The 27952-nt window shown below is 37.9% G+C and overlaps 1 protein-coding gene across 7 annotated transcripts in view; it reads right to left on the minus strand.

Annotated features, from left to right (window-relative positions):
• Window positions 1-1542: 1542 nt before the first annotated feature.
• CFAP43 (cilia and flagella associated protein 43) overlaps window positions 1543-27952 on the minus strand; it is a 100102-nt gene continuing 73692 nt past the window's right edge. For 4 of the 7 annotated variants that reach the window (XM_061403366.1, XM_061403364.1, XM_061403368.1 and 1 more), the window contains 17 exons: window positions 27729-27845; window positions 26595-26822; window positions 24571-24777; window positions 23570-23659; window positions 23197-23277; window positions 22203-22328; window positions 19955-20074; window positions 16551-16658; window positions 15036-15122; window positions 14028-14116; window positions 12265-12478; window positions 11022-11134; window positions 9608-9767; window positions 6262-6426; window positions 4386-4466; window positions 2543-2696; window positions 1543-2358 (listed from right to left, as the gene is read on the minus strand). In XM_061403366.1, the coding sequence (XP_061259350.1) occupies window positions 2192-2358; window positions 2543-2696; window positions 4386-4466; window positions 6262-6426; window positions 9608-9767; window positions 11022-11134; window positions 12265-12478; window positions 14028-14116; window positions 15036-15122; window positions 16551-16658; window positions 19955-20074; window positions 22203-22328; window positions 23197-23277; window positions 23570-23659; window positions 24571-24777; window positions 26595-26822; window positions 27729-27845 (2307 nt within the window). In that variant the 3' untranslated portion in view covers window positions 1543-2191. Of the gene's footprint in view, window positions 2359-2542; window positions 2697-4385; window positions 4467-6261; window positions 6427-9607; window positions 9768-11021; window positions 11135-12264; window positions 12479-14027; window positions 14117-15035; window positions 15123-16550; window positions 16659-19954; window positions 20075-22202; window positions 22329-23196; window positions 23278-23569; window positions 23660-24570; window positions 24778-26594; window positions 26823-27728; window positions 27846-27952 lie in introns of those variants that run through there. The other 3 variants (XM_061403367.1, XM_061403365.1, XM_061403369.1) reach the window with 3 other exon arrangements.

A 27952-nucleotide genomic window follows, 5' to 3' on the forward strand; every position in this document is an offset into this window, starting at 1 on the left:
CAAGAGGGGATTGGGTTGCATGACCCATGTGACTTTCCAAAGCACCTACCAACACCCTCAAACCAGAAGATGCCTCCTGTTGAAAGTGCTGCTATGCTACTAGAATTCATCTTGGGGGCAAGAGACTCTTGTTAATTTCCATTCTATCTATGCCACAAAGATGAGGCATTTAAGCAAGGAGCATTGCAAGATCACTCAGGGTGGACATTAAGAAACAGAAACCACACAGGTTGTTTAAGACCCAGCAATCCACAGAGCACTGTGCAGTGATATTTGTGGCCTTGACTAGTAGCAAATGGAGGCTCCAACAGTTAATTTAGGTGACATGGAAATGTTACTAATGGACACTACCATGCTTAATCAGCCAAACTGACTAGGACTCATTCTAGGGCTAAGAAGGGGAGCTGTCAAAATGATGCTGACTCTTATTTTTCTTACTATTGCCACTAAACAGGTGATCACTGAACAGGTGATCAATTATGGTATATCCTGGCAGTTTTTAAAACTTCTAAACAATTTTTTTTCTAAATATAATATTTTATAATTGCTCTCTTGGCTTTACCTACACCAGTGTACACTGGATATGGTACTGCAGATTAAACTTAACAATTTACGAATTGCAGAACAATGAGACATTGATACCATTTGGAGATTTTGGTCAATGATCCCGCTGATTATCACCTTGGAATGCAGTCAGTCCATAGGCTATGGAAAGGCAAAGCAGTTTTCTGAACAGTTAATCTCATTACTTATCATCATCTACATGAATAAAGTGAGAAACTATTTCATGGAAATATAAGAATTCCTATCACCAAATTCCTTCGCTTGTGGCTGTGTTTCTCCACACCAAACAATTCTCAAACACCATGTGGATGTCCTATAATATAGTTCAACTCAATTCTGACACATCTGGAGATAGCATTGGATTCCACAAGATAAGGTCTCAGTCCCATAAGACTGCCCTCCACTTTAGATGTCAACTGAAAGCCCAGATTGTCAACTCTGCTTCTGACCCACTGGCAATAAATAGGTTCCTGAGACTCCTTCCTTGGGCTCAACTAATTTGCTAGAATGGCTCACAAAACTCAGAGAAACATTTACCAAATTACCATATAAAAGGATCTGACTCAGGAACCTCCAGATGGAAGAAATGCATAAGGCAAGGTATGGGAAAAGACTCAGAGCTTACTTGCTCTCAGCACTCTCTCCAAACCCTGTCCTTGTAGGATTTTATGGAGACCTCCATTACATAGGCATGATCGATTAAATGACTGGTCGTTGGTGATCAATTCAATTTCCAGTTCCTTTCCCTTCCCTGGAGGTGGGTGGGAGGGTGGGTAGGTGGATTGGAGGTTGGGACACAGCGCTGGTTCGGGCAACCAGCCCCCATCCTTACGTGCAGTCCAAAAGTCACCTCATTAACAAGACACCTGTACCTCTCTCATCACTTAGGAAATTCCAAGTGTGTTAGGATCTCTGTGCCAGGAATGGGGTCGAAGACCAAATATATATTTCTTATAAATCACAATATCACAAAATGAGAAAACGTGTTTTTTCTGTTTACTAAACTGTTGGGTGGGACACAAAGTTAAGTTCTGTTGTAATAAATATGAGATAAAGATGATTATGTCTAGAATGCTTACGTAGAAAATATCTTGTAATTTACAAATGATTTAGGGCTTGGTAAAAGTAAACCACTTTGTTCACATTGATAGCAGAGGGAATAATCTTTAACATTCTATGATTTTTTTCCCAATTATAGAGAAATGCTTACAGAAGAAAATGGGAAATACAGAAAAATATAAAAGATAAAAATCATAATCTCATAATGTTTCTGGTAATTCTATAAAATTAGAAATGGCAGTAGTGGCTAAGAATAATTTTTTGTCTTTAAGACTGTCTATACTACTACTGTGAAAATATTTTTAATTAAGAATAAAATAGATCTTGAATATTCTGAGATAAAATCTTATTCATTCTTGAATAAAAATAATTCATGTTATTTTAGACATTTATTCATGCAGGACAAACATTTTTATAATGATTAAGACTAAAATCAAACAATTTGCTATCAAAAATATGACACTAAGAGAAGATTCTACTTAAATTTTCTGATATAAGAGAAATCATTTTAACCAAATGAAATTATTTTTAAAATGATTGATTTGATCTTACATTTTCCACAGTATTTTTACATTTGAACAAGAGCAGGAAATGTTTTCATTCTTAATCTTTCAACTTCAGCCTGTAGTATTGAAATCTGATCAGCTTGTTGTTTTGAAATTTTTGTTAACTTTTGTTGTCTCATCATGTTTTCGTATCGTTCTTTGGCAATCTTTTCACAGGTCAGTTTAGACCCTATCCCCAAAATGAAGAAGGAATTAGTTGAATTATTATCTATAGTTTAAAATACAGAAACAGCACTCTGAAATAGTTAAACATATGGAACAAATACTGGTAGTTTTATAACCACTGTACAGATTTTAGGAATTCTGATTACTTTTAAACAAACTGACAGTTAATTAAAGAAAAAAAATCTTACCCATTGCATTACAGATGTCTTTTCTCTCTGAGACAGCCACCAGCTCTTCTCGTAAATTGCAACTTAGGGTATAATTTGCTATATCTTTTTGATTGCTGTACCTTCTCAGTTTTTTAAGCAGCTTTTTGCAGTTCTCCACATTTTTTTTGTGGGTCTGAAATTTTTGTTCCCAGGACATCCCACAAAAATAATTTTGAAAGAAAATATTTTATAAAGATATTATTCTTAAAATTTAAATACATTGTCATCATTAAGATATCTTACCACCATACCCCTAGTGCTTAGCATAATGCCTACACACAGTAGGTACTTAAATTATTTGTTGAAAGATAGAATGGTCTGTTAATACACATTTTAGAAGAAACTTTATATATTCTTAGAAATGAGAGATTTTAAGAACACAGCCTGGAGAATACTTTGTTTCCATCTTATATATGTTAAACACTCAAAACTGAGTGCTCAGGCAGTTAGGGTAAAACAAAACCTTTACAATGGCTAGGAAAAACTATCAACACTTCTACTACATAAAATCATAACCGAATGTGAAACAGGAAATTGACCTACACTCCAGTAGCCCCAAAGGATGTTGAAGTGCTTCACAACCTAAATGTCCATTAACAGATGAATGGATGAAGATGTGGTACATATATATAATGGAATATTACTCAGTCATTAAAAAGAATGAAATAATGACATTTGCAGCAATATGAACAGACCTGAAGATTATCATACTAAGTGAAGTAAGTCAGACAAAGACATATCATATGATCTTGTTTACACCTGGAATCTAAAGAAAATGATACAAATAGACTTATTTACAAAACAGAAACATACAGATTTAGAGGACAAACTTATGGTTACAGAGCTGGGGAAGGGTGGGGGGAAAAACAGAATGGAAGGTTGGGATTGAGATATACACAGTTCTATATTTAAAATAGATAACCAACAAGTGAAGTCGCTCAGTTGTGTCCAACTCTTTGTGACCCCATGGACTGTAGCCTGCCAGGCTCCTTCGTCCATGGAATTTTCCAGACTAGAATAATGGAGTGGGTTGCCATTTCCTTCTCCAGGGGATCTTCCCAACCCAGGGATTGAACCCAGGTCTTCTGCATTGCAGGCAGACTCTTTACCATCTGAGCCACCAAGGAAAGCAAGAGGATAACCAACAAGGACCTACTGTATAGCACAAGAAACTTCGCTTAGTATTCTGTAATAACCTAAATGGGAAAAGAACTTGAAAAAGAATGGATACATGTATATGTATAACTGAATCACTTTGCTGTACACCTGAAACTAACACCATTATTCATCAACAATACTCCAATATAAAATTAAAATATTTTTTAAAGTCCTTCAGGCTATCACAATGGTTATGGTTGCAAAGACACTATTTAGGGACCTCTAATTACATCCATCCTAAAGGAAATCAGTCCTGAATGTTCACTGGAAGAACCAATGTTGAAGCTGAAACTCCAATACTTTGGCCACCTGATACAAAGAACTGACTCATTTGAAAAGACCCCGATGCTGGGAAAGTTTGAAGGCAGGAGGAGAAGGGGAGGACAGAGGAAGAGATGGTTAGATGGCATCACCGACTCAATGGACATGAGTTGGAGTAAACTCTGGGAGTTGGTGATGGATAGTGAGGCCTGGCGTGCTGCAGTCCATGGGGTTGCAAAGAGTCGGACATGAATGAGCAACCGAACTGAATTACATCCTGAATATCATTATAAAAGACCAAGTTTTTATAGGTTCTATTTGGATTCATGGTTTGAAAACTATTACTTTGTTCATATCATTCACAAATACTGGAAATATAATGATCAATATCTTTGATTCCTACCTTATCTAAAACAGCAATAGTCTGCTCCATTATTCCAATCTGAATGGCAATCAGAGTCTCATAGTTTGGTTCATTTAGGTACTTTGAGAGGAAAAAAAGAAACCACAAAGTAAGTATATTTTTCTCTATTTCTTCCAAGAGATAATTTTATAAAGATTATCTTAGTTTTGGAAGTTCTGTTTCTCATAAAAAATATCTATCCAAGTGAGGATTGACTTGACTTTGTGCCATAATCTTTACTTATGTTCAGTTACTGATGCATTCACCTATATACTAATAACTACCAATGCCTAGTTTATTTTCTCATTCATTCATTTATTCAACTCACCAGATATTTACTGTGTTTTATTTGACAGTGTCTCATGAGTTCCATATTAACAATATCCTACTAATAGTTAAAGATACTGAGGGAGATAACAAAGATAGATAACATGACCTAGACATCAAGAAGAAGAGAATAAGTAATATGATACACTGCCAGAAGATACATAAGTGACATGCAAATTAAAAGGTGGTTTGAGATGGGCTATGATTTCTCTGAGCTTGGGAAATCAAAAGGCTTTATGGATTAGGTGGCATTTAAACCAGACCTTCAAAAGTAGATTCGGGATGTGAAAAAAATTGAGGAAAAATATTCCAGGTAGAAGAACCAGTATTGCAAAGGCACAGAGGTAGAATCCTAGAAAATATAATCAGTTTGGTTTGAAAATACTGGTGTGTAAAAGACTAACAGGGGAAATGAATTTGAGAAAGATTGAAGGACACTCAACACCACTTAAGAACTTGAAAATTCATTGGCCAGGTAAGAAGAGGAAGTTTAAAATAGAGCAGAGTAGGAATGTTAGAGCTGAATAGGAATGTGAATCTATAGATGAGATAGAGAAAAACCCAAAGTCAAGAGACTTGTTAGAAGATTGTTATAAAGTACTAGAAACCATTGAAAAGGAAGAACTGAAGCAAGGTAAAGGCTAGGGGCCCAAAGAATGAGGGAATAAATGGATACACTAGGCAAGGCTTGGAAGACAAGGGAAGCAGAGGAATCAGAGGACAGCAACTTTAACCCCAAGTGAATGGCTGAAAGAACAGAAATAAGCAAAATAAGAAGAGGTGCTGTTGGGAGATCACACAGAAATAATGCTTGAGAAAGGTCAGGTTCAGAGAAGTGAGACTGGAATTGAATTGGAATCCAGAAAGCTTGGATGAGTCTTAGGAGTGATCATGGAAGTTAGAAAAAGAGAAGTCATCAAAGGAGAGGACGCGGAAAGAAACAGAGCTGAGGGCAGAATCTTAATCACTATACTTAAGAGGTAGAAACAAAAGAGAAATCAGGAAAAGAGGCAGAGTGATTTGACATGTTGGAAGAAATACAGGAGAAAGGAGGGATGATCAAAGCCAAAACAACAGGCAATATTAAAAATGAAGATGGACCTCCCAGGAAGTCCAGTGGTTAAAACTCTGCTTCCACTGTGGGGTGCGAGGGAGTTTGTGGGGAAATGTACATATGATCCCTGGTTGGGGAATTAAGATCTCACATGCTCCTGGCCAGAAAGAAAAAAAAAAAAAGAGAGGGAATGAAGATGGTCAATGTCAAATACTACAGGGATGGTGATGACTGGGAAAGGGATCACTAGATTTGACATTTAGGAAATTCCTGGTGAACTGCAAGATAGAACTATACTACTGACTGGGTCACAAAGAACCAGAGGCAGCAAATGTAAACTACGGAAGAAACAGACAGAATCCAGAGTCACATTATGAAATACTATGCATAGGACATGCTTGACATCACAGAGCATCTTATTAAATATTGGTTGAATGAGTGAATACTTTAATGACTGAAATTAAAATTATATAGTGGGGCACAGGGAGAACTTACCTTTTGACGATCTCTTGAAAAAAACAGCATCTGAATATCCCAAGCCTTCTGATTTAGATCTTCCATTTCCATCTCCATCTTCTTATGTTCCCACTCAATCTGAAATATTCCTTTATGGACTTCTTTACTTTCCATCATGCTAGCAACTTTCTTTTGTCCTTGAGTCTTAAAAAAAAAATCACACACACAACTGGCATTCGTATTAACATTCTGCATTCAGAATAGTTGAAGCTGAATGCTTTTCTTAGAAAACACTTGGAATGCAGAGATAATTCTATCTTCTTTTAAAAATGTAGCAGACATTAAAAATTACTTCACGGGCACAATCTGATCATTATATAAAGCAAAATAGTTACTAAACAGAAACGATTATAAGATAATTTGGCATAGCCAGTTTACTTTTATGTCAATGATTAGGCAGGAATTCCTTCTGCCATCATCAATCTGTACATGTTTGTACCCCTATTCTCCCCTGCTTCTTGACACTAAAGATAAAGGACTGTAGTTTAATGCACTAGGCACAACAGTATCTGGTTGGTAACTAGTGAGAAAATAAGAGAATTGAATAGGTTAAATATAATATTTAATCATGTGGATGTTCTATACTTCACTTCAAATGGACTACATGAAGTTCAGTAATATTTTCATATTTTCATGTTCCCCCAGATTGCTAACAGTGAAACTACTAAGATTCTAAAATAAATTTGCATGTGAGTTTCATCAGTTAACATTTTATATTTTTCCTCTCTTCTCCTTAGAGAACTTAGCTTTTTCAAGATCATTAGACTATGGACTACTTCTCTTTGTAAAAAGTAGTATGGAGAAGGAAATGGCAACCCACTCCAGTATTCTTACCTGGAGAATCCCATGGACGGAGGATCCTGGTAGGCTACAGTCCATGGGGTCGCTAAGAGTTAGACAGGACTGAGTGACTTCACTTTCACTTTTCATTTTCATGCATTGGAGAAGGAAATGGCAACCCCCTCCAGTGTTCTTGCCTGGAGAATCCCAGGGACGGGGGAGCCTGTTGGGCTGCCGTCTGTGGGGTCGCACAGAGTCGGACACGACTGAAGCGACTTAGCAGCAGCAGCAGCAGTCTTTAAAAAGACTACTACTCTTTTTAAAAATTATTTTTATCTTTTGATCACTGCTTGGCCTCAATTCCTCGAATTTCTCACTTTCAATGATATTTTCTCTGTTTGCTCAGCCACCCAGATCCCATGAACATACCCTTGATCTTGTCAACACCAGATCCCAAATCTTAAGGTCAAACATTTCTCTGCAGCAGTATCTCTCAAATGGGCAAAACATTGCCCCACCAGCGGACATTCAACTACATTGGGAGGCATGTTGGCTGACACAACTGGAAGGGGAGGCATTGCTACGAGCATCTAGTAGGTGGAGGCCAGGGGTGCTTCTAAACTCCACACAATACACAGCACATGAGCTCTCTCCAGCAAATAACCATCCAGCTCAAAAGTCAATAGTGCTGAGGTTGAGAAACACTTCTGTCAAACTACTACATCTCCTCTCTGCTTTCCTTTCAATTTTTTCATAAGATTTATTAATAGTCCTGGTCTCAACTTCCTCACTTCATATTATTTCTTCAGCCATCGCCATTTGAGCTCCTGAACCAACACTCCGAGTGTTGAGAACCATGCTCTTGTCAAGTAATTGATATAGTGCATGGTTCCCTCTTCCATGGAACTGTTTATTTCATGGTTTTTAAGTATATAGAAGATCAATATGGAAATAAAGGATTTGAACAAGACCTAAGAGACATACACAGAATGCCTCACTCAGTACCAGCAGAATATACACTATTCTGTATTCTCAAATACAGACCATATGTTTAGCCATAAAATGAATCCAAATACATTTTAAAAGATGAAAATCATACAAAGTGTCTGATCTGACTACAAAGGAATGAAACTAGAAATCAATAACAGAAAGAAAACCTGAATATTTGCAAATATGTGGAGATTCAATCATATATTATTAAATATTCAATGGGGTCAAAGAAGAAATCATAAGCAGTATTAGAAAATACTTTTAAATGAATGTAAGTGAAAATAGAACATACCAGAACTTACATAAATCCTTCTCAAACACTTAAGAAAAAAATTGAAAAGAAGGGAATACATTCAAACATTTTATGAGGGCAATATTTCCCTGTTATCAAATCCAGAAAAAGACACCACAATAAGAGAAAATTGTAAGTCGATATCCTTGATGAATATGGATGCAAGAATCCTGGACAAAATATATTAGCAAGCCAAAGTCAAGAATATATTAAAAGGATCATACACACACACACACACACCCCTAGACATATGTTCAGACTTCTGAAAATCAAAGATAAAGAGAAAATCTCAAAGGCAGACACACTATATTAAGAGGTACAAAGATTAAAAAGATACAGTAGGCATCTTATCAGAAGTTCTGTAAGCCAGAAGAAGATGAACAACTTTAAAGTGAAAAGACAGAGAGAGAGAGAGTCTGTCAATCCAGGGAAACCAGTAAAATATCTTTCAGTAATAGAGGTGAACCAAAGACAATTTCAGACAAAGGAAAACAGATTTCATTACTAGCAGACAATTCAGTTAAAAGTTCTTTAAGTAGAAGGTATATAATACAAAACAGAAACTTCAATCCACACAAAGAAAGATCTCTTGAAATGGTGAAATTGAAGGGAAATAGAAAATCATTTTTTCTTTATTTTTAATCACTCTAAAAGACAACTGACTGCTTAAAGGAACAAGAGTAATGCAATATGGGTTACGAGCAAGTAATACATGTAACAACATTAGCACATAATTTCCAAATAGCCCCAAATTCCCAAATATTTGGAAATTAAATAACATACTTCTAAATAATCCATAGTAACTTCTAATAGAAAGTTACATGAGGAATTAGATAATATTTTAAATGGAAAGAAAATAAAAATACAAACTATCAAAATGTGTAGAGTGTAGCTAAAATAGTGCTTAGAAGGAAATTTTTAACATTAGATGTTTATATTAAAAAACAAGCAAGATCTGAAATTAACTATCTAAGCTTATCAAACATCATTAGGTGAGGAAATTGACTCTAACAAAATGATGGTATAGTAGAATGAACATTTAACTCCATGGTCTTGAACTTCTTTTTACCTTAAAATTATCTGGGAAGCTTTTAGAAAATATATCCATGTCTAGATGTGGGGCCTGGACACAGGTGTAAACTTCTTCAGGGTAGGAATCACCTACTGACTCAACTGAATGATTTCCCATAGAAATGGGGGAACATGAAAAATATTTGGCACAGCAGGTGACATGTTTTTTTCTTTTTAAAAAATGCTAATTACCCGAATCACAGAATTCAAGTCTTCAATTATGATCTTGTTGATGAGGATTGCATCAGAATAATCCAGCATTAACTGGAAATTCTCCAGTTCTACCTGTCCTTGTTTAAGGAGGATTTGGATCGTCAAATTCAACTGGAATTTCACTTTCTCTTCCTGTAATCTAAATTGAAAAAGACTTCAAAATAAGTAGTTGTGACATATTCATATTCCAAATTTCACCTATAATTTGATATATACATTCAATAAAATATGTATGATATAAAATTCAAAATTAATTTTCCTTAAGCTGAAAGGAAACACACTGGAGATTAATGTGGAAAATATTTTTCCAATGACAAGCTGTCCTAGAGATCTCTGTGATACTTCTTTTCTTGAGGATATGGAATTACACTTGGGCTATTTACAGAATGGTATGCACAGAAACACATTCATAAAGTTTTACTTCATGATTAAGAAAAGATTAATATGCTTTTGAACGTAAGTGGAAAAAATCAGAGACACTACCAAATAACAAATCTCTTTAGGTAGATTTGTTCTGACTTCATGTATTGATCTCTGATATTATATTAACAATGTTTAATCTGCATGCTACTTATCAAATCTATTTTTAGGTAATCCATATACTTGCTTATCACCTAGATCTGAAAATGATGTTTAATGATGAACTTGGAGACATCAGAGAAGTATTTATCAATGCGGCTATAAATACGGCCAAAAGTGAAGTAAGGACAGAAGACAGTATCTTAGTCACTCAGGAAAATGCAACAAGCTCCCCTGAAGAAAAATACTAGCTTATGAGGCATACAGATGGAAATTTCTTGGATATCTGCCTAAATTTCCACACTGTTTTGCTTGTGTGGCTTGAGCCTAAAAGTACTTACTAGCAGAAACATATTCTTTGTATTTTTATGTGGAAGGAGATTAAAATAAAAGCCTTTCCCCAAACTTACATGTTTGTTAAGTAAGTCACAGGGATGTAAGGTATACCATAGGGAATATAAATATAGTCAATAATATTATCAGAATTTTGTATGATGACAAATGCTAACGAGGCTTATCATGGAGATCACTGAGTAACGTATAGCAATATCAGATCACTATTGGTGCATCTGAAACTAATATAAGTAAATCATACTTCAAATTCTAAAAAGGAAAAACATTGAAAAGTAAAAAAAAAAAAACAAACTTGATGGTTTGCAGTAAGAACAGGGAGCATGAAAGTAAATTTCATTCTGAAATAAGGTCTTACATAACAAAATGCACTTTCTCCAAGAGAAGCTATAAAGCACGAATAGGTAAAGTCAGTGCCAGCTGTAAACCCGTGAGTCAGCACTCTCCCCCCATGATAACACAAGTTAATTTAGCCCTAGCTTATATTTTGAAAACATGAACGTGAATGAAAGGTTCAAATTACAGGATGAGCTCATGGAACACTTTTTCAATTTCATGTTGCACCTTCTCATCATCCTCAGTTCTTCTCCGGAGGAAAGCCACCATTTCTATTAAGCCAGCAGCTTTCTGCTTTACCTGAAGAAATCAAACCACAAACATCTCAGAACATATGGAGCTTTAGAAATAAAAGCAAACTAATTTTAAAGAACTTGAGAAATATACATCTTTTAACTTTATTACAAAACTTAAGTCCAACTTTCTAATAAATTAGTAAAAATTTAAATCCCTGCCATTATGTAATACAAGAAACTTGAAACTTACATGGCACATCCCATGAATAATTAGAAAAGTATCCCCCAAAAGTGTCAATTGCTTCTCATTGAAAGACAAGAGGCATGCAGCTAGGATTTTTCTTATATCTTATCATCTTAGACAAAATTTTACAGTCATAGATACTTCAACAAAAATATGACAGCCTCGCACATGTGGCACCCAATTTAGGGAATCTGGGGGAGTGGAGGCAGGGTGTGGTCAAGAAGCAACAAGAGGAAGGAGTCTTTTCCCAATTAAACACACTCTCAAATTGCTACTGTTTTTTTACATTAACAAAACATTCTAGCAAAACTATAAAGTTTGTTCTGGTTGGTTCTGGTGAAATATAATTCTAGTCTATGCAAAAAGAGATGAACACTACTCAAGACCAGAGCAGACAGAAGTTGTGTCTATAACAGTGTTGTCCTAGAGAAACGTCATGTGAGCCATCAATGCCAGCTGCATACATAATTTTAAATTTTGTAGGAGCCACATTACAAAAGTGAAATGAAACAGGTGAAATTAACTTTACTCTTTTATTTAACACAATATATCCAAAACATTATCATTTCAACCTGTAAAGAATATAAAAAATATTGGGACATTTTCCATTCTTTTTTTCATACTAAATCTTCTAACTCTGCCCATATTTTCCAATAACAGCATGTCTCAATTAGAACTGTCCACATTTATTTCGCATAAAAAATAACTATGTGTGGCTAATGGCCGTCATTTTGGATAGTGGGTCTACAAGTAGGCCTGTACTTAGCCCTCAATCGGACTAAGGTTAATATTTTATTTCTTTATAATTATTATTAATATTACTAACTGCTACCTTAATGGGAAACCTAAATAATTAGCTTTTCTAGAAGGACTGACCACCATAAACTATATATTTGATACTAGGATACTAAGTGAAATGAAATACAATAGAATGATAAAATGTTATATACTTTCTGTTCATTTTCCACTTTTGCTCTTCTGGTCATGCAGAAATGTTCCCAGACAGAGGTGTCCAAGCCTTCTGGCATATTATTAGTACTGTCCAAGTCATCCATGGCTTTCATTAACTGGGCAAAGGCATCCTTATTCAATTTCCCAGATCCTGGTCGCTCTCCAAAAGGCACAAGACTGGTCGTTTCTGCATGTATTTTGTGTTTGTGAATCCTGGTATTATCAATAAAAGCCCATCAACGTTTCATATTTTCACATACAAAACAATCACTGTTAAATAATATAACCTTTAGCAGAGGTGTGACACTGCATGGCACTTCCCTGTGGTTAGTGGGTGGATTACTCCAAAGAGAAAAGCACCTGCTGGGGCCTTTCGACATCTTTGGGATCCTCAGACATGACCGTAAGTGGACGACAGATGTCCCCCAACTGCAATCAGCACTGGAAGCGTTAACTGCACAAGAAAATGTCTCCCTTCTGGGCATTTTAAGCAGGCAAGTAAATGCCTGAGAGAAGTGCGGATGTTCCCTGGTTCTGGCCCACACGTCCTCTACTGATGTCTTTGTTGCAGGTGAATAGCCTGGAATGTGTTCAGCTATGCGTGCACCTGAAGAAGTGCCTCTTTTTTATCTACATTATGGACTGGTTTTGTTTGCCGGGCTGCAGCTGGGAAGAGAAGGGTACTGAGACTTGTGCCAGCACTTACCCTCAAGGCACATCACAATGTGCTGTGAAGTTACTATAGTTACCCTCCTTTTCTAGAAGGAAGTGAGTCTCTGAGAGAAGTGACTGACCAAGGCCACAGGTCTGAAAGGTGTGGAGTTAGTATTTAAAGCTAATGCTGCTGGACAATACAGCTTATTCTTTTTCCACTACTGCCTTTCGATAGGTCTCACTTCTTTCTTCATAGGCATATATAACTCACTCCTTTAAAAACAGGGAAACCAAGATACAAGGTTTGTTCTAGGCTGAATTTCTCAGGTTGCATATAATCTGTCAAAAGTGAGAGAATCAGTCTGTATCTTAGACACAGATAAGCCTTTGTGACAAACTCCGTGATTCCTACATTATGTTTGATTAAAAATTACGGAAATCTGTATAGGTAAAAATTTGGAAATTTGTGAAATTAATTGTTTGGTACTCTCAAGTATCAAAATCAGATATTTCAGAACTATGTTGATAATGGTTATTGTCAGGCATTCATACTGGCATTTTTCAAACTTTGTCTTGAACACAATCACATGAGATGCTCTGAGGAAAGGGTCTGGAAAACACTTCCTACTCTATTTCTCACGTGGGATGCAAAGACTACAGAAAGTTCTGAAATGTTCTTCAGCAAAGAAAATTATATATCTTTTTCAACCCTGTATTTCCTTAAACTTATTTTGTCCTGGAAGCCTTTTATGTGTAATTCCAATTCACACCACAAGGGATGCATACATGTTAGAACACATCTTGGGAAAAACAGTTTATAAATCTGTCTGCTATCTATATCTCGTCAGGAACGACTTTCATGTATAAAACAGAACCTATAATAGCACTATGATTACCTAGACACTTAATTTCTAAATAATGAAGTCATCAGTCTTCATTGTACTGTTAAGATATAATAATCTTTAAAAAACTGAGTTAAGATAAAAATACTTGGACATTTTCATGTAAATGATGTTACACTGAATATTATGAAATAATTTGGAGAAAAAGCTAAAATCTAATAACAATTTTTTTTTCTCAGAAACATGATAGCAAAGGAGAAACAAACCTTGGTCGGCGTTTAAAAAGTTTGTAGAGTATATCCACCTGATGACTGGGAATTTCAGAAAATTCCTTTTTAAAGCTGCGATCCAGAACCTAAAGAAAAACATATCATTCCCAGGATTGCAACTTTGTTCAGAAGGCTTTTATCTGTGAAAATACTCTTTAAAATATTAATTGTATCACTTTGATTTTTAAAAATCCATGAATATTTGGTTTATAACATAGACTTGTTAAAGGGTGACCACTCACTGTGCAAGGATTTCACAAAGATTTACCTTAAAGAAGAAGCACCTCAGTAAACTAAAAATATTATTTCATATAAGAAGGCTTAGAAACCACTTAGAACTGAAGTGAAGTGAAAGTGAAGTGTTAGTCACTCAGTAGTGTCCAACTCTTTGCAGCCCTATAGGCTGTAGCCTTCCAGGCTCCTCTGTCCTTGGGATTCTCCAGGCAAGAATACCGGTGTGGGTTGCCGTTCCCTTCTCTAGGAAATCTTCTTGACCCAGGGTTTGAACCCAGGTCTCCTGCATTGCAGGCAGATTCTTTACTGTCTGAGCCACTAGGGTTTTATTTAGAACTGAAGTTTCACAAAATAATATTTATAAAACAGACAAGGTACCTCTATTTTGTTACATTCCATTCTATTCTTCTGTTTGCTTTTCTATCCTAGTCTTTTCCATTTATAAATCTGCTGGTCATAGCCTACTTAATTGATTTCATAACCAGCTGAGGGGGATTGCAACCTGAAGTTTGAAAGGCTCTGAAGTCTAGATGAGCTCTCTCTTTTTTTGTGCAAGAGAAAGTTTAAACCAGAGGAAAGTTTACAAACATTTATTTTACACAATGATTTTTAGAAATACACAATGGCATAGAATGGAGTTTACCCATAACTGAGAATTACAGTAGGAGAAAATTCTTTGAGAAGATTAGATTGTATCCCTTTTAATCTTCCCCAAATCCAGGCAGCAGCAATGCTATCACACTGGGAAGTGACTGAGGCAACAGCTCTCACTTTGTCTTCCGCCAGTAAGTTGTCATAGTGTTCCTTGTACGTATCCAGGTCTTCTCTAGACTTCCGGATGGCCTCTGTGGTCTGGTTCTAGAATAACATCAGAAATAGAAGATTGGAACTGGAGAGTTTCAGGATAAATACAAATATTGAGCATACTAAAAAGAACAAGGAATTCCCTGCTGCTGCTGCTGCTAAGTCGCTTCAGTTGTGTCCGACTCTGTGCGACCCCATAGACGGCAGCCCACCAGGCTCCCCCGTCCCTGGGATTCTCCAACCAAGAACACTGGAGTGGGATGCCATTTCCTTCTCCAATGCATGAAAGTGAAAAGTGAAAGTGAAGCCGTTCAGTCGTGTCTGACTCTTCGCAACCCCATGGACTACAGCCCACCAGGCTCCTCTGTCCATGGGATTTTCAGGCAAGAGTACTGGAGTGGGGTGCCATTGCCTTCTCCAGGGAATTCCCTAGTACAAGATTAATGTGAATTGAAGTATCAATTACAGATAACATTCATAGTAGAAAGTAAACCCACTGGAGGCTTTGAAAGGACAAACATCCAATCACCTGTTTCAAAGTGTAGCCAGCTCTGTACACGAGTGTGTAAGTGACCAGGGAGCATACTACACCCTTGGCAGAGCAGTGTGGGTGATGAAATTGCACAGGCTTGGGAGTCATGTGGGCCTGGGTTCTGAGAGACTGGATATATATTAGTAAATGGAGGATGGCCAGGCCATATATAAAAATAGAACTGACTCACAGTCTGCAACCAGCCAGGAATTGAAACCACAACCTCTGCAGTGATTGGCCCCTAAACTGTCAGAACTTGGTCAATAACTTTCAGCTTTCCTAATTTTTGCCATCACTTTCAACTGAGGACCAACCAGGGAAAGCCAAATCTGCTTCCCAAACCAAACACATAGGTAGCCCAGGTTCTAATTAACTTGCCCCAGGCTTCCCCATGCCAACAACTCTTAATCAGGATACAGCTGAAGCCCTTTCTTATTTTCATTAAATGGCTTTCTCATCCCCCAGCCTGCCTTTGCGTGTCTGGCAAACACAAGTGAATGTCATATGATACTTTAAATCATTCATTCATAAATATCATTTATTAATACTATTAATAAAACCTGACATCTTTTGAAAATTATGTGACAAGCATTTTGTATTCATTGTATCTTTCATGAAACATATCTATTAGCATTTTAAAAAATATTACAGCTTTTCATTCTATAAGCTAACCCATTACTTACATATTTAGTGAAACAGAGTGCCAAATGGCCCACAAAGAACAATACACCCTAGACAAGAGCTTGAAAATAGCTTTAATGGTTATGTCTTGTCCAAGGTCCCATAGCCAGTCAGTGGTTAAAAGTCCCAGACAGGGAGCCAAGGAACACACACATGTTTGAGAAGGAATGTAGAAAGAAAGAAGGGGCCAGGCAGGAGTGTGGACTCTTGTCAAGTGGGAGCAATTGGTCAGAGACTGCTGATACTCAGATATCAGACACTGTATTTACCCTCTCCTCCTGCTTCCTTGCAAGGTAGTTGTTCAGGAATGTTTCTCTGGAGCTTATTTCTTCATCCAACAGCAAAGAGAAAATAAGGTTGTTTATTTTCAATTCCTCCTGTAGAAATATTTTAAAAGGGGAAAAACAATCAATGTGCCCACCTGGGAAAGGATTTTCTATTGAGGGTCACAGACTTGGCACTCACCAAGCAAGTTTATGACACACGAGAAAGAAAAATTCTTTTCAAGGAAAAGGGAATATAAACTTGCAATAACTACTCAGTTGTTTTTACCTTTTTTCAATTTTCATCGCAAGATAAAACATATACATAGGAAAACACATAAAACAAATATATAGTTTAATGAGTTATTATTAAGACAAAACACCACTGTAATCACCACTCAATTCAAGAACTGGAGCTTAGCCACAGCCCTTCCATGTGCCCCCATCCTCATCTCAACTCCAATAATAACCATTGTCTTGAGTTTTGCAGTAATCACTTCCTTGTGTTTCTTTACAGTATTATTACCCAAATACGCATCTTCTGGGCATGACTGTATAACTTGTCTGTTGGAAAAACTGTCACATTTTGAAAGCCTATTATTATCCACAGGTTCTCTTTCAGCCCTTTCTTTCCCTCACATTTATTTGTAGTTATCTGTAGTTTCACCTAGTCTGAGTTTTGCTCACTGCTCACTTATGGTGAGTTCAACAGAGTCCTTTACCCCATGTGTTTCTTGAAAATTTGCAGCTGGGTCAGGGGACAGATCAGACCTGTGTCTTAAAAGACCATAGGGGACATGGTGTTTTTTGATCAGGAAACAGGTAGTGTCAAATTGTCTTTCTTTCTGAGACGTTAGCAGCTGTAGATCTCAGTGCTTAGGTTCATTAATCCTTTGAGAGCTGCAAAATGGTGGTACTGTATTTCTAGCATTCCTTCTTCACTTATTAATTGAAATCCTTTCATAAAGGCATGCTTCTCCCTATCTGCTATTTGGTTACCTGGCAGTGTAGTTCATACAGAAAAGCAGAGTAAATTCCTGACGCTTTCTCTTTATTAGTTTTTAGATAATAAACTGGAGAAGGCAGAGGCAACCCACTCCAGTACTCTTGCCGGAAAATCCCATGGACGGGGGAGCCCGGTAGGCTGCAGTCCACGGGGTCGATAAGAGTCGGACACAACTGAGCGATTTCACTTTCACTTTCATGCATTGGAGAAGGAAATGGCAACCCACTCCAGTATTTTTGCCTGGAGAGTACCAGGGACGGAGGAGCCTGGTAGGCTGCTGTCTATGGGCTCGCACAGAGTTGGCCATGACTGAAGCGACTTAGCAGCAGCAGCAGCAGCAGATAATAAACTGGTTGTTACCCTTTGAAGGCATTTTTAAAATATCACAAATTCATTAACCTAATAAATTTGATAGGCTTCAATTAATTGCAATTGTTATCATTGTTGAATCTTAAATTGTCCCATTTAGGGGATCTTCTAAAGTGGACTCCTTTTGATAGTAGCCTTTAATAATTTCCTCATTGTCTTGTATGAAAATCTTCCCTGGTGGCTCAGATGGTAAAGCATCTGCCTAGAATGCGGAAGACCCGGGTTCAATTCCTGGGTCGGAAAGATCTCCTGGAGAAGGAAATGGCACCCCACTCCAGTATTTTTGCCTGGAAAAACCCATGGATGGAGGAGCCTGATAGGCTATAGTCCATGGGGTCACAAAGGGTCAGACACGACTGAGTGACTTCACTTATATGAAAGGATGTTTTGAATATGTCTTTTAAAAATAACAGCTTTATTAAGATGTCTTTCACAATCCATACAATTCGGTTCTTTAAAGTCTGTAGTTCAGTGGTTTTTAAACTTATATTCTCAGTTGTGCGACCAACACCACAATTTTAGAGTATTTCAGCACTTTAAAAAAAAAATCCGTTAGCAGTCATTTCGCATTTCTCCCCACACCTTCCAGAGGTCTTCCTGCCTCCACCCCAAGGCAACTGCTAATTAACTTTGTCTCTATGGATTTGCCTCTTCTGGACATTTCATATAAATAGAATCACTCAACATGTGGCCCAGAGTGTCTGGCTTCATTCACTCAGCATGCTTTCCAGGTTCATTCATGTGGTAGAATGTATTAGTACTTTTTATTGTTGAATAATATGCCATTACATGAATAAACAACATTTTATTTATTCATTTCACAGCTGGACATTTGGGTTATTTCCACTTTGGGGCCATTATGATTAATGCACTCCTATGACTAATGCTGGAGCACTCATTCTCAATCTCCCCCACCAACTACTATATGCACACATTCCCTCCCTCCTGGGCCTGTGACCATGTTCTTCTCTCTGTGGCCACAACTCCTGAGGAACAGCCCATCTCCCATGGCTACAGGTCTTACTGGGTCCTGGGAATAGTGCCCTTCCCTTGCCTCTTTAGCTCTAATCATGATACTGGCTTCCCATTACCTCTAGTCTCTGGGAGTTTCACCACTCTTTGCTGTTTCCCTTAATCCTGCCCATACCTCAGTTAGGAGTCCCTGCATTCCCTCTCTTAAATGTAACCCTTTCAGGGTATTTTTCCTGTTGGGACCCTGACAATACAGATACTGTCCAGGAGCTTCCTTAACTCCTCTCATCTTTCTTGGTTGATCCCCTTTGCTTTGGTGAGATTCATCTTCCATTAACTTGCAGAGAATGGGTGCTCAAAAATTTTTGAGACCTTGCATTTCTCAAAATATCATTACTCTCTTTTTACATTCAATTAATAGTTTGGTCTGACATAGAATCTGTTAGGAATAATTTTCCCTCAGAATTTAAAGGCTTCATTCTTCGTCTTCTTGTTTTTAAGTTATTGTATACTTCATTTACATTCTTACTGCTGAATCAAAGTAAGTCAGATTTTTCATCTGATTTTTTGGGGCATGTAGACTATTTGGTCATTCCACATATAGGATGAGCCCAACCCTTTGCCAGTTGCTGGAAATATAAGGATGAACAAGAGAGACTCAGTCCCTACCCTCATGGAGCTTAGTCTTGGGAGCATTAAAAAGTAACTCAATAAATTAAAATTCAGTTGTACTAAGTGATAGAAAGTAAAAGAACAGAATATATAACAGGAAGATCTAACCTAGTTGGGACCTGACAGATGCGTAAATATAGTGCAGGAAGCAAAGAGGTTGGAAGACAGTATTATTGGCAGAGTTGGGAGCAAGGAGGTGGTGTGAACCAGGTGGCAGAGAGTGGAACATGGCAAGTGAGGGGGCGGGTGGTACAGATGAGGCTGGAACAGGATGCAGGGCCAGCAGGTCAGGGCCTTCCTGCCAGACAGGGTGCTGGTCTTTATCCTAAGAAGAGTGAAAGGCCTTGGAGGCTCCTTAAAAGAATGTCATATAAGTGAGGCTTTTATTTACCTGGTTGACAACCATCTCTGCCTTCACTCTCCTTTCAAAGAGTCTTTTCAAATGTTCATCAAAATTCTGTGTGCCTTCTTGAATAGAATTTTGAAGTTTCTTCATTTCTGTTTCTAAAGACTAAAAGGAATCAGCAGCAAAGTTAACATGTTGGAACATCAGATGTTCCTAGGGAGTGATTGTTTACATTTTGCCAAAAGGAAGGGGCAGGTGGAGGGCAGGCCTTGTGAGGTGTTCTGGGCTTCCCCTTCAGCCACAGATGTTACTCCTGGGTCTGTTATATTGTCTCTCTACTTTTACATATCTTTGACATTTTCCATAATACAAAGGTTTTTTTTTTTTTTTTTTTTAAATAAACCTACAAAGGAGTCTTTTTTCTTTTGTAAATATGAGATGTATACAACACGTAAGACTACAGCATGCATCTACAGGAAAATCCAGTAGAGAGTGGCAAACTGGTGCTGCAGGGAAATGGGGGAGATGGCTGGAGTGACAGCATTAAGCAGATGGATGGGACGGGACCCAGCGCATGGAGTGGAACATGAGGCGTGGGTGGCTACAAGGCCATTTTACCCACAAGGAACAGAAAGGGAGGAAGGATATATGGATTCAAGGCGGGTGGGTGGTAGATGTGGTGGGAGAAGGGTAAGGAAAATCTCTTCTAGTTGCTCCTCTTCTCTGAGCGAAACCAAGGGGAGAGTTGAGGGTCAGGTGTCGGAAGTCCGAGGACAGAGGAGAGCACACGGCATGGTCCTCTAGGATCTTGCCACTTAAAGTGTAGACTACCGACCAGCAGCAGCAGCTGAACCGTGTGGTTGCTCAATAGAAATGGAGAATCTCAGGGGGCTTCTCTGTCCTCAGAATGAAAAAATCTGAATCTGTATTTTAAAAAAGATCCACCAGGTTAAACCAGGGGGAAACTGAAAGCTGGTGGGGATAGCATCGTTGAGCAGCTTTAAGAACCCAATAAAGACTAAGGTCATCAGAGTGAAACCATGGAGCATTTTTTCTTTTCTTTTTTTTAATGATCTCACAGTGATTTAATTTTTAAATTTTTCTTAATACTGTGAGTGTGAACTATTATTTTTATTCTTTAAAATAGCTAACATGGGGTCATTTCCTGAGTTTTGGGGCAATGCTAAGAAAACTACAGGTATTGCCTTCTTGCATTCCCACAACAGTACAGAAGGAAGGTTTCAGAATGGCCATTTTACAGATGAGGAGACAGGTTTTGAGAGATAATAACATTTCCACGAGCCACACTGGATGCAAACTGTCCAACTCCAAAAGCAAAACTTATAGTCACTTTGTTATATTTCTTCACCCACTGTATGGTGTGAATGCAGAAAAAGTTGAGTGCTGGTTTAATCAAGGCTGACTTTTTACCAGGTGAGCATGGTCAAGGGGCAGGGGGTGAAGCTGTAGGCTAGAGACCATTTTACAGTGCAAGACCATGGAGCAAATGCCACCACTTTAGGCATCTGAATTCCGTTAACTTCTTGACATCTTTACTGCACTCAGAACTACTTATTTTGGATAAAACGCAAGGGCACTGTTAGAGGACTGCAGTGAATAAAAACAGGGACCAGTTAACAATAGGTTCAAAGGAGATGTTCATAAAATATGGCCTCTATAAAGCTGACAAACTGTCTTGCCTTGAATGACGGTATGATTTTACTTTCTTCACAGAAGGATAAATATTAACTTGGTTGTATACCATCACCTTTTACATCTCTATTAGAATTGTAAGCAATTTCAGTGTTGGAATGTTTATGATGGAAAGAGAAAAGTAGGAGACCTGCATTTCAAAAATCTCAAATTAGAATTCTATTGATTGCGTCATTCTTCTTTCAAGTCTTTTCCTGGAAATTGAGAGCAAATACAGCAAGAGCCTACAGCTTAAATTGATGCAGGCAAGAGACAGAAGTACCTTACGGTGCCTTGAACATACTGTCATAGGAGTTCATTAAACATCTGAAGAATGACTGGAGGATCTAATGAATTGAAATGATGTAAAATGGGAAATCAATAAGAACCTTCAATTTTGCTGTGTGTTCTTATTGTTTAAAATTGTTCTAAGTCTTTAAATTTATCTGCATTCACTTCCTCAAATTCTCTTGAGAGTTTAAGCTGAAACAACATCCTGAGGTTACTAAAGGCACTGAGAAAATGCCTTTTGAAATGTCATTTGAAAAGATACTGAAACAAAACCCTTGGTAACGTAGGCCATATTCTCTGCTCTTCTGACCTTTCTATACTTATCTCTTTCTTCATTTAACTCCTTGACTTTTTTCTCATACTCTTTGAAGAGCTTCCTTTCCTCTTCAGACCACAAAGCATCAGGTTTTACCATGAACGGAGGCTGAGGAATCACCTGAAGAAATAAAGGAAAGCATCTAGGTTAAATATAAATGTAGCAATACAGTAAAACTCACAGTTACTGTTACAGTTTTAAAAAAGAGCCCTTTAAAAGGGTATAGTTCTTTACATTGGTGAGACAATGACCTAATGCTTTGACCAAAGGATATGAAAAAATGTTACAACTGTTTTTCTGTGACTTAAGCCAGGGTGAATAGTTTGGGATGAACCCTGACTCTGAGCTGACAAGTTCAGACTTGCAAGTTGATATCCTCATAGCTAGAGCTATGTCAGAGCTCCAGGGATACCTATATCAGGTATCAAAGGGCATGTTCCTTGGTGTATCTGGAGAATTACAGGTGAAATTTTATCCCTGCTTTCTTTTTTTTTTTTTTTAATCCCTGCTTTCTTTGAGACCAAAACCACTGTAGTTGCTTTTTCAGTTGTTCATTTGTTGGCTTTTTTTCAGATTGGAGGACAAGCCTGTGGTTTCAAACTTCTTATTTGCCTGGTACATGTTTATAAGGTACTGAGTGAAGTGAAAATGTTAGTCACTCCGTCATGTCCAACTCTATGCTGCCCCATGGACTATAGCCCGCCAGACTCCTCTGTCCAAAGAATTCTCCAGGCAAGAATACTGGAGTGGGTTGCCATTCCCTTCTCCAGGGGATCTTCCTGACTTAGGAATCGAACCTGGGTATCCTGCATTGCAGGCAGATTCTTTACTGTCTGAGCCACCAGGGAAGCCCTTATGAGGCACTGGGGGTGGTGTATTTATTGCTGTAGAATTTCTAAAATTTAGGTTCACATAGGAAAAAATGGTCATGTTTAAGTAGCTCGCTCCATCCCATTCCACCTTCCATAAGGATGGCCAGGAATCTCACCATTCTCAAAATGTCTTCCTTCTTGACTTCCAGAACTCCTCCCATCATGTCCATGAGGGCTCGGCGTCTGGAGTCAGGGCCCTTGGGAAAGAGCCAGGGTCAGAGAGGGTCACTGAGACAGAGAGCACTCCAGTGGCACTAGGGACAGCCCCACCCCAATGTTAGATTGATTGTATTTAGGACTGGGGAGGGTGGGCAGTGGCATGCGTGGAGCGGAGAAGAAGCCACTGAAATTCCAGTGACCTCTGACCACGACGAATGCCCTAATGTGTCTCTCTGGTGGAGTAAAGTACAAGACTATTCAACCAAGTGAGGAACAAGTATCCCTGAAAGGAAAAAGGGTCTTAGGTACAACCAGAGAAAAACTGCATACCCGTGTCAGAAGCAATCGCTCCATTTCACGGGTCACAAGCAAGTCTGTTTTGGCTTTTTGCCATGGTTTAATATGTCTTTGAGCTGAAATCTGAAAGAGAAAATGTAGTTTCCTGCTGTTATTCTTACAAAACTCAAACCAAAGTTACCTTCTACACACTGGGAGGAGGTTAGACGGAATTAGGGGGATAGAGGGAATACCCATTTCCTATTTTGGAATGAAGATGAGATCCAAAATGAGAGGGTTAGAAAAATAGATGATTACTTTCAACAGGGACTGTTAGTGCTACTATTACCTCTAAGCAACACTTTTATCTTTTGCCCTGAAATAATCAAGATTGTTTCATGTGAGCAAAGGTATTCTCTTTGAATCACTTCTTATAAATGAAATATGGTCATATTTGAAATGTTCTCTTTAGGTATTTAATTGTAACTGTCTCAGTACCACACAGGTTTTAAGAAGGCTGTCCAGTGAGCCCCTTCCTCTGGAACCCACACTGTTGTAATGGCTACATAATTACTGGAGCTCCATCAGTCTCATTCCCATGATGTGACCCAACCTCTATGGCTATAGGTGCTGGACCCAAGTTGGCCCAAGGAGCCTCTTTCCAGGCAAATCTGGACCTATGACTAAGAGATTATCATTTGGACCAGATGCTCTCTAGAATATAGGAGATGTAACACAGAAACTACTAGAGGCCGCTGAAATGCAGACAGAAGTCAATCAAAAGATGAAGAAAGAGCACCTCTGGTCTCCTCACAAGGCTCTGGTATGTGGTTCCTGCTTCTTTCTAGGCTTGGTGTCCAAATCTTGTCTGGACTCCATGGGATTCATAAAAGAAATCCTCATTATTTCTGGGGCTATGTTAGCTGATTTTGTTACTTATAACCAAGATTTCTACCTTATACAGTTGCTTCTAGCAGCAAAAACAAGAAGAATAAATAAGAGCCTGGAAAATGTCGTGAGAAAGAAGGCGAGAGATGATACACAGATAATCATACCTCACTACTTTCCACAACAAGTGTTCTCTCTGGCTTTTCACAGTCCTCGAATTCTGGTTGCCAGACTGATTCTTCCAACTGCAGATCTAAAATAATTTCTTTAATCCTTACATTTTTTTCCTTCACACGCGCAATTTCAATCTCTTTTTGTTTATATGCGGCATCAAACTCACTATTGAAAGCTGTTTTTACCTTGTAAATAATATCCTGGAATATCAATGTTATTATAAACACATCATGTATTATACCCTTACTGGCAACATGGGCCCACATTTTTACTTTTTCTCCAAAATCATTTTACAAATTATACACAAGTTAATCTAAAATACTGTTTGCATTAAGTCATTTTTTGGTTCAGTAATCTATAGTGGCATCTGACCATGAGCAGGATTAAGGCAACAGCATAACTGTTAGACCACAATGTATACCAGAAATGTACATTGTAATTCAGTGTGCAGCTATATTAACAAATGCTCAAGTGGATAATGGATATGTGGAGGCTCTTTGGACTATTTTCTCTACTTTTGTGTACGCTTTTTTTTTTTTTTTTTAATCCATCATAAGAACATTTGAAAAGCAACATTCAGTATTTGGGCTTCCCTGGTGGCTCAGATGGTAAAGAATCTGCCTTCAATGCAGGAAACCGGGGTTTGATCTCTGGGTCAGGAAGATCAGCTGGAGATGGGAATAGCTACCCACTTCAGTATTCTTGCCTGGAGAATTCCATGGACAGAGGAGCCTGGTGGGCTACAGTCCGTGGGGTTGCAAAGAGCCAGACACGATTGAGCTACTAACACTCTCATTCAGTATTTAAGTTGGGAAAAGTCTTTTTTTTTTTGGAATCGTGTTTGGGTAGACGAGGTGAAGAGAAGATGGGTTGTAGAGGTTGTTTGGAGAAGCTCCCAAAGAAGCACAACCATGTACAATATTCTTCCTCTGTATGGACAGGTCATTTTTAACTAGAAAGGGAGCCCAAGCTAGCTAGTTGGATCAGCCAATTACTAGGGTATCTCTGGTTTGGCAACTGCTTTGCCCCTAGCTCTACTGATGAGTAGAATTATGGGTCAAACTAAAAGTAGACTTTATTTTATCATCAGAGTTCAGTCTACATATCTATTCTACTGAAGATGAAACCATTAAAGCAGGGTGGAAAATGGTCTTAACAGCTGGCACCAGAATTTCTCCTAGCCTGAAAATACTTTCTGTAGAGAAGAGGTTTTAATAAAGTGGCAGGAAGGTGGGACACTGAGGGCATAAGTCAGCAGAAGCTAAGCAACCAAAGAGATAACTAAACAGTTCTCAGAATAAATACATAGGAATTTCAGGTATTGGAGGAGATGAAGAAGAGAAAAAATAGGAAGAGACAGCAGAATAACATAGTAGGAAGTTAGAACTCAAATTGCAGACAGGGCTGAAAGATTTTCAGGAATAGGGAGGACCAAACATTAAATATCAAACCATCTGCATTGGTGCAATCTCAAGTTACTGGGTTTTCAAAAGCCTTCAGTTGGCATGTACAGGTGGTGTGTTCTGAAGCTGACTTGTTGGGTTGAAAGCGAGGAGGAGCTTAGAGCCTGAAGGACACCATACCTTATCCCTGAGCCCCAGAAATCCCTGAGCCCTTAGAAAGGAAATGGTATTTCCCCAGGTTAAGGAGATAGATAAGCAATCACATCTTGATCTTACAAGGAGTTCCTAACTGACATCTGGGTTACCTAGAAGGTGGCATTCAAGGATTTCTTTTATCTTTGAGCTTCCCAAAGATCTTTGTAGAAAGATGCTTTGTGATGTTAGCCAGTGGAGGGTTCTCTTTACAAAACCTGGTATCACAGAACCCACTCCACATTGATGAAAACAACTCTTGTCCATAAGCCCTGTTTAAAGAAAATGGAGCTAGCCATCTGCATGTTTCTCTGTGTACTTTAAGGACATCATTTGATTGGCATTAGATTTCAGTTTGAGCCTTTGCAGGACACTTCATGGAAAGTTTGAGGTTTTCAAAGATAAAGAAAAAATTCACCCACTTTCAGCAATATAATTTGGTTGATTTTCTCCTCTCTGGAATGAAGTTCCAGTTGGCTTGACAATAAAGAGGCATGTACCCTAAAATCAGTACTCAGACTGCCAAGCATGTAATTTGGCAAGCTGGTATCTTTTACTGTCCCATCTTCTTCCTCTTCTTCATCCTCCTCTTCATGATGCTTTTTAACCAATGTAATTGCAGACTGAACCTCTACAATTTCTTTCCGTAGCTAAATATAGAAAAAGATGAAATGACAGTCATGCAATAAGAAGAATTCTCTAAAGAGCAAGTTTGAGACAACTTAATTATTTCAACAAGTATTTTAAAATGTTAATTGTCTTGCCAGCAACTGAATTTAAAGTGATGGATAGTTCTTGAACCTGCTGAAGAGAAAGCTTCAGAAACTGATAAACTGTGGATAAATCATGAAACTAAAAAATGTTCTTCATAGTGTGTAATATTCATATTCTTCTGTCAGGATGACAGCTGCTTGTAAATATTTTGAGTCTTTCTTGGTACTTAAGCATTAAAAAATATACCTTCTCTTCATGTTTTATAGGAACTTATTCCCATAGGACTGTTATATGTAGGCAAGAAGAATTAAGCATGCCTTCAATTTATGTTTCAGAAAAAGAATGAATGCAAAGTTCTGGCTGAAATGAAACTATACCAATTGGACAGTATTTTTAAGTGGTTTGACAGAGATTGTTGGGAGGGAAATGCTAGGACTACTTTAGGAAAACCATATATCCCAGCAAAACAGATTCTACTTCATCCCTGGCCAACTATCTTAAAATATAATCCCCAGTGATAAGAGATGATAAAAATGAGTTATGAGTGGATGAAGAATTCATGACCAGAACAAGAACAAACTCCCAGATATAATTTTTACAAGTACATCATCATATTTGAGGGATGGTCAAAGTTGTTAGGATATAGGTTCTAGACTTACTATTGAGATATAGGCTCCTGTATTCATTAGAATATGCTGTACATGTGAACAAGGACCACAAACACAAACATAAACAATATCTAGCCTTATCTTAAGTAGTATTCCAACTCAAGTCTGTATGAAGGAAATACTGAAATAGAAAACATCGTATATAAACACACATATATATATTTAAAATTGTACTTTAAGACACTCTGTTTCAATCTTCTTTTGCTGCAAAACTCTCTTCAATTCTTTCAACTCCTCATCTGTGCGTTCTTTCATTGGGAAGTTCTCAACCACATAGGGGATGTGAAAGCACTTGGGGGTGAAAAAAGCAAAATGAAAAAAAAATACATTTTCAGTACAATTATGTGTATCTGGGGCACTGTGGGAGATGTTTTCTCTGATTAAAACTAATTCATAGG

The sequence above is a fragment of the Bos javanicus genome, chromosome 26 (assembly GCF_032452875.1).
Source record: "Bos javanicus breed banteng chromosome 26, ARS-OSU_banteng_1.0, whole genome shotgun sequence".
Taxonomy (NCBI): Eukaryota; Metazoa; Chordata; class Mammalia; order Artiodactyla; family Bovidae; genus Bos; species Bos javanicus.